At 41.4% G+C, this 8,029-nt stretch overlaps 1 protein-coding gene across 1 annotated transcript in view; it reads left to right on the top strand.

Annotated features, from left to right (window-relative positions):
* The window catches only part of cpm (carboxypeptidase M), a 19,290-nt gene that overhangs the window by 3,496 nt on the left and 7,765 nt on the right, over positions 1-8,029 (top strand). Inside the window, exons 3-4 of the mRNA XM_034863778.1 lie at positions 3,049-3,146; positions 7,768-7,940. Of these exons, the coding sequence (XP_034719669.1) occupies positions 3,049-3,146; positions 7,768-7,940 (271 nt within the window). The remainder of the gene's footprint in view (positions 1-3,048; positions 3,147-7,767; positions 7,941-8,029) is intronic.

Genomic DNA, 8,029 nt, shown 5'->3' with positions numbered 1-8,029 from the left:
TGTCTGTCTGTCTGACTGTCTGTCTGTCTGTCTGTCTGTCTGTCTGTCTGTCTGTCTGTCTGTCTGTCTGTCTGACTGACTGACTGTCTGTCTGTCTGTCTGTCTGTCTGTCTGTCTGTCTGTCTGTCTGTCTGACTGTCTGTCTGTCTGTGTGTAGGACTGTGTGTCTTTTGTCTGACTTTTTGTCTGTCCATCTGTCTGATAATATCTCATAATAAGGACTTTTGGCTTATTAAATGCTTTGCAGCACAAGTTGTTTTCTACTTGCCTCTGACGCTGATAAATCAACACTTTACAAAGAGAGAGATTACACACACACACACACACACACACACAAACACACACAAACACACACTCACACACAGTGTATGATGGTTGACTGATAAAGCGTCCGGTGTCAGTCACTATGGCAACCGTGAGACTGCCTTGAGTGTGTGTCTGGGTGGTGTTTGTGTGATCACATAACGGGACTGGAACGTCTTAAAGTGGCTAATCACTCACACACATACACACACACACACACACACACACACACACACACACAAAGACAAAGATAATCTGAGCTAATCTAGGATGCCAGCTGGCCTGCGTCCAACGTGTGTGTGTGTGTGTGTGTGTGTGTGTGTGTGTGTGTGTGTGTGTGTGTGCGTTGCCTCGTCTGTCTGCAGCTACCATGTACATACTGTATGTTTGTTTGTGTGTGTTTGTGTGTCACAGACTTGCTTTTGCTTGCAGAGCCCCATTCATTCATTCATTGACGATAACCTTTTAAAAAAAGGGTTAATGATCCCGTGTTTTCTGCTGAGAACATGCATCAATCTCACATTGGTGGGTAAATATTAGCTCCAGTTTGAGTTCAACTTGGAGAGTTAAGCTTTTGTCTTACTTGAAAAAGAAATATCTGGCAACCTTTAAAAAACCAAGAGGATCATTTAACAATACTTACCTCTTTTTTTTAAAGAATTTTTCACTCTACTGAATGAAAATAAAATTCAAACAAAGATGTTAGCCAGAAATTACAGACAGTACGTCCTTCAAAAACTTATAAAAGAAACATTATACCTCCTAACGTACGTTAACATTGTCATTGTGATCCTGTTAGCATGCTGATGTTAGCATTTAGCTCAAAGCACCACTGTGTTAAAGTACAGCCGACTGTAGCATGACTGCTGGCGTCTCTGTGTGTGTTTATATTTTACTTTCCAGTTTGTCAGGTTTCAATGCTTCTTTACATAACTCTCTTTCAGCACGGTTTTACAGTCTTCATTTCTCTACCCACCATCCAAACAACATTTTCCCCTGAAAACCGTGACTCTATTTGCACATTTTGTAAGATAAATTAACAAGAATAACTGGTTTTGATATATACAAGAATTTGTATTTTAATGGGATTTTGGCAGTTTTCTAGAGAAGCAATTCCAATCCAGTGGGTTGTCTCTGTATTTCTTAAATTGTTCAATATGTGCTTCTTTCTGTCAAGACTCATGTGTGGGTTATCTAGTCCAGTGGTTTTAAAGTGGGGTCCTTTTTTAAAGCCCCAGTGTGTAACGTTTGTAGTCGTTCACTACATTCATCAAAATCTGTGTTGCCCATTCACAAACTAATGTCCTTTTTAATGAATATTGACCACCACCATCAATTTCAAGTGTTCCTAATGAAATTTAACATTTGTGCTTCCATGAACTGGGGTAGACTCTCCATAGTCCTGCGCCATCTTGAAATACGTTAGTATTTAAGGGACTTACTGTTGTGGGTTGGGGTTTTTGTTTGGGGTTATTTTCCCGTTTGGCCTTCCCTGTGTTGTCGTCCCGGTTTTCTCTCTAGTCTGGTGTCATAGATTCTGTCTTGTGTTTCCCTGTGTGTGTTTATGCTTCTGCTTTATTGTGGTAGTCGGCGTCCTGTCTTGTCTTGTTTAGTCTAGCTTTACTTTGTCTGTCTGATTGTCCTGCCCCGCCCTAATGTGACCCACCTGACGTCTCACCTGTTCCCCATTACCTCGTTACCTCTTGTATTTAACCCCAGTGTTTCCTTTTGTCTCTTGTCGGATCATTCTGGTTGTTCACCCGTCTTACGTCACCTCGTTGCAGTGGTCCTGAGTTCGTTCCTGTTCCCTGATCCTGGTTATTGTTTGTTTTTGAATCTTTTTGGGTGTTTTCCTTTTCCTCCTTGGATTTTGGATATTCGTTCCATCGAGGCTTACGTTGTGTTTTGGACAATAAAACTATTTGTGTTCCTACTCCTGCCTGCCTCCTCCTCACTGCATTTGGGTCCAATCCCCATACCCCCCGTAACACTTACAGGCTATACTGCTCTGCCTGTTGCGTTTTTGACTCACAGCTGCTGCTAATGGGTATCGCCGCTTCCTGGCTGATTTCTATTTGCTAATATTATGTTGGATTCATATCAAGACATTTACACTTTTTTTGTTACTTTCGAACGTTCAAAATCTCTCTTCATATATTTTGCCAGATGAAAGGTATAGTATCCAAAACGTTGCCGACTGAGTTTCTTTGCAACTTTTGACTTACTTATTCCCCTCCGCCACCCCCGTCTCACGTTATTAAAAAATATTTACTGTGTATATAACAATAATTTTGTGGCCCCCTGCAGTAACTCTGAGATCCCTCTAGGGGCCCCGGAAGATCTCTGCTCTAGGGGGTTCCAGATAGAAGGGGAATCATTTATTTAGGTAACACAATGACGGAATATATGACTATTTTGGTCATGGGTTTCATCAATTTCTGTTATAAAACATCTAAAGCAAATATCCTCAAGTGGGGGACACAATCTCACCAAAAGGGGGTTGGTGGTCTAATTTGTGTCAGTTTTGGGGTCATTGACAGGATGACAACACAAGAGCCATGGAGGAGTAGTGGAGTTACTCCATCCCAAGCCAGTGTTAGGAGTTAGTTTAGAGCTAAACTATATCCACCTCCACTCTCATATTCACAACAACAACAAAAATGTGTAGATTCCCTCACACAAACACACTAAAGAGTAATTTGTATTAATGTACAAAATCTCTCGTTCACTCTCTGTCTCTGTCAGGGCAGCAGTTGTGGGTTTTGGCTCTGGGTCTCAGTCCTCGCCGTCACACCGTCGGCATCCCCGAGTTCAAATATGTGGCTAACATGCATGGAAACGAGGTGAGTGAACACACACACACACACACACACACACACACACACACACACACACACACACACAGGACCCCTCCCTGTTGACAGGAAGCTGGACTAAAAGGAGACTAAAGAGATCAACAAAAGCTATTCAAGTCAAACACACTCCACACACAGCTTGCATTCAGACGACAGACTGTGTGTGTGTGTGTGTGTGTGTGTGTGTGTGTGTGTGTGTCTGTGTGTGTGTGTGTGTGTGTGAGTGAGAAAGAGAGAGTGTGGGTGGGTGTGTTGTTTTTGTGTGTATGTACGCTGAATCAACATATCAGCATTAGGGAGCATTATGAAACAAATCTATGGATCAATGATTCCAACAGAAGCAACCGACAGGAACTTTATTGACACGTTACGAGTTTTACGATTACACGCTTTACTGCCACAGCAAGGAAGAATAAATCTCACACTCAGATACAGAGCTGCAGCAGTTCATTTGAATGCTCACAGTGCAGTGAGACAGTGGCGGACCAGCGTTCATATCTTTTACCTTTTGTATGTTGCATTTTAAGGTTGTGTTAATTTTAACTCCTTCCTATACTGTTGGTTGAATCTACAGCAATGCATCATATTCTGTAAGATCATCATATGTTAGTAGCGTTGCTTTTGTGAGAACCACGTACTGTATCCCTAAAGCTTTGTAATAATGCATTTCCTTGCTAATCCAAGAGGCTTTTTAAAGACTTTATTTAGCTTAAGAAGGAGGAGAACTTTCTCAACACACAAAAGAAAACACTTCCTCCTTCAGTTAATCACAAACATTCAACATCAACATATCTGGAGAAACAGGGTTTTCACTGGATTGAACTGAACCATATTTACGCCTGAGATGTAGTGGAGTGCAAGAATAAAGAAAAACAGAAAAGAAAATGGATTTACTTGTAGCTTGAAGTTGTACTTAAGTACAGTCCTTGGGTACAAATGTAAACTGTATACATTTCAAGTTTTAAAGAAATCAGACAAAATAAATGTGGGTTAGGAGAAACTAAATGAAAAAGCAAAAACATTGGTGTAATGGAAACTCTAAGCAACCTCTGACCAGTATCTGGTTACCATGGTGATGGCCGACTCCTGATCAGACTGTGTGTGTGTGTGTGTGTGTGTGTGTGTGTGTGTGTGTGTGTGTGTGTGTGTGTGTGTGTGTGTGTGTGTGTGTGTGTGTGTGTGTGTTTGTGTGAGAGAAAGTCAATGGAAATGTCCTTAAATAGACAAGTCACACCTCGACACACACAGGCACACATACACTTGCACAGTGTGTTACTCAGTCAGCAAACAGAGTCAGTGGAGTGTGTCGGTTTGGAGGAAACGTCCAGAAAAGGGCCTTTTTACTGAGTCCACTCACACACACACACACACACACACACACACACACACACACACACACACTCACACACATTATAACAGCAGGAATGTAGCCTCTATGGAAAAGTTGAAAAGGTGTCGTTGGGAGATCATTGTGTGTGATAATGTTTGCAGTTCCCAGAAAACATCTTTCTGTGTAGGAGTTTTTTTCCCCTGTGAGCCTGACAAACACACAATGCTCCCTTTATACTGCGAAGATGAAGAAACTGTCATTTTGTGTGTTGGTGGTGACGGAGATGAAGAGTAGTAAGCTTGATTTTAATATCTTATATCCTATTCCTGATCCAGTGTTTATCACACCCTGTGATGCAAACATTTTGCAAAAGAAAATCAATCAAGTAACAACACAGAAGACAAGCAATGTCCTGCTGTAGACGGGGGCAGCAGCTAAACCCATTTTAGACACCTAAAAACATCTACGTCAGTTTAGGTGTAGGCCAAATGTAGAATATACTTTCAGTGCTTCACCTTGCTGTCAGACAGCTCTTTATGACGGGGAACTAAAGACGGTTTTTCTGCTTTCTTTAAAGCCACCAGACTCCTTTGACATAAACATTTTATCTCGCATTTTATCTCGCAGAACACGGGAGTTGCTGATCTGCGTCTGCCTCCATCGGTTAGTTTGGTGATGTGTTATTGTGTGAGCCTGTTGGTGTTATCGGCCGATTTTAGGCATTTTCCCGTCATTTTTATATATATATTTTAAATATTCATTCATCAGAATCATTTATAATGACTTCTGATAAATGAATATTTAAAAAATAAAAATGGACTGTCAACCATGTTATGAGTGTTGGCGTTGCATAGTCTGTCCACCAGAGGACGCTCTACAACGTCCCTGTTAGTGATGGCGTTGCATAGTCTGTCCACCAGAGGACGCTCTACAACGTCCCTGTTAGTGATGCCGTATTTGCCGTGAAGACAGTATTTTTGATGTTCCTCTGTTCTGTTGTGAAAATAAAACACATTATTATCATTATTTTAGTGAGAAGAAAAGAAACTTATGTTAGGAAAATCTGTTTATGTTTTCTAACGCGTTTCAGGATTATCTTTTTAAATATACAGTGTATCGGGTCTATTATAAACTGGTTTTCCTGGTCTGTCCGTCGGCCTGCTGTCTGCTCCATACCTACTGTATGAGTAACACACTGACTGTAAACATATACCTATATACCTATTATCGCGTTGGTGTGTCACGGGCCACGGCGCATTGAGGGCACTTCGTTACATTCCAAGCAACTGTGTTGTTAGCGAGACGAAGTTAAATGAGTTCACAGATACACTGAATCAATCAAAGAACAGCATGCAGCCAACCACCTTTTGACCCTTATCTGCTCACAGTATCAGTGTTGTTTTCCTACATTGATTGTGTTGGTTTAAAAAAAGAACATTGTGTGTTTGTGTACGTGTAAGGCGAGAGAGGGACTCAGATTTCCTGTGTTTTTCTAACTCAGCTGCAAACTCCTACACGGGCCTTTGCTGCCTTTTGAATCTGGAACTGTTATTGTTTCTGAGGACATTTTAACTGAAGTGAGCCACACTGAACGTTAGCCTACATCTGCTAATGCACAGCAACATAAACAACACCGCACTGCTGTAATATTGTATTATCTCAACTTCTTTGACATTTGAAAGTAAAACTGCCCTTTCACTGCTGATCAGCTGGTCTTTTTCAAATGTAAAAACCCAAGCCTGAATTAAAGATACTTTTGATAATTAAATGTATTGGATGTAATATCATGTAGGGGAGAGAAGACATTCAAGGTATTTTAAGGGATAGTATGGATGCTTTGAACAGTGGTTCTATGAGATACTTCTCCATAGTCAGTGTGTTAGCTACAGTAGATGGAGGTCTGCACTGTACCATGTACTGATGTGGAAAAAATACTTTTGCGTTTTACAGCAGCATGAAAAAAAATATTACAATCTTAGAAATGATTTAAATACACAAGGATTAACGGTATAGTTTGGATGTTTTTCTTCTTCATTTTGATGTTTGAAAGGGTTAGTTTCGAATTCACCAAAGTCACACAACAACACAAACCAACTAACCGGTAGAGGCAGCGTCAGAGCAGCAACTCCCATGCTCTGTGAGGTAAAATTACTGTTTTTGTCAAAGGAGTCTGGTGGCTTTGAAGAGAGCAGAAATAACGGCTTGAGTTCCCCGTCGTAAAGGGCTGTCTGACAGCAAGGTGAAGCGCTGAAAATACTCTACATATAGTGTCCAGTTAAACTGACATAGATTCTTTTTTTAGGTGTCTTAACTAAGGTTAGCTGCTACCCCCGTCCATAGTAGGTCAGTACTCCTGCCTGCTTCTCCAAACTGGGGGATGTGCCGACAGCCATCTACTGTAGCTGACTGTGGAGAAGTAGCTCATACAACCACACTTACTTCAAAAGATTCAAACTATCCCTTTATTTGCTTGATCACACACATGATAAAGCATGAAATCAACAGCAGCTGGAAAGCAGAGAGTGCAGCAAGGGTGCTCACATACCTAGAACCTCTTTACCTGGAACCTAGATATATTTTCCTGCTATCAATCTTATTAACGCAGGTAGCAAAACTCAAGGGACATGTTACCCAGTGCAAAAGTGTGGCTCATTGCTGTGTTTTTGTGATAAAGCACGCGGTAATACCCACACAATTCTTTTGGTGGTTACATAAATTGTTTTGACTCACACACATTGGATTATAGTGACGGCAGTAGAGAGAGAAAAGGAGGAGACCGTTTAGACTAGTGTTTGAGCAAAACAAAAATGATGGCCTCAGGCAGCGCCCGTCCTGACAAGTGTGTGCTTTTTACACACCCAAACACACACACACACACACACACACACACACACGCACACACACACAAGCACGCCTTTTCACCTTTCCCACCCTTCTCTTTTTCTGCCTCTTGAGGCTCTCATTCATTCATTTTTTTAAAACTCTCTGTCTCATAAAAACAGCCTCTGACTCGTCTCTGGATCACATTTCGATTCCTCGCAGACTCGTGACATCACTTCCTCCCCAGAATGAATACAAGTATGCAACTGAGCAGCCGTGACAAGAGGAAGTTTAACAATAGTTTGTGTTCATTCTTAAGCACCAGACTTCATTCAACTTTTAATCAATTTAAAGCTAGAAGTTACTCAGTATCTACATAAACTTCTCTTTTTCATATTTAATTATTTACATTGTTCCTTTGGTCAGTTTTACATAAAAGTTTTGTACATGTGTGTGCAGGTTCTTGGCCGGGTGCTGCTGTTACAGCTAATTGACGACCTGGTGCGTGGTTACCGTAACAACGAAACGTGGTCATTGCAGTTACTGAACAGCACCCGGATCCACATCCTGCCGACGATGAACCCAGACGGCTTCGATGCATCGGACACGGACTGCCAGTACAGCCAGGGCAGGTACTCTCTCTCACACACACACACACATACATACACACACACACACACACACACACACACACACACACACACACACACACACACACACA

Source organism: Etheostoma cragini, chromosome 23, assembly GCF_013103735.1.
Source record: "Etheostoma cragini isolate CJK2018 chromosome 23, CSU_Ecrag_1.0, whole genome shotgun sequence".
In the NCBI taxonomy this organism is placed as follows: domain Eukaryota; kingdom Metazoa; phylum Chordata; class Actinopteri; order Perciformes; family Percidae; genus Etheostoma; species Etheostoma cragini.
This window is presented reverse-complemented; position numbering and strand designations above follow the sequence as displayed.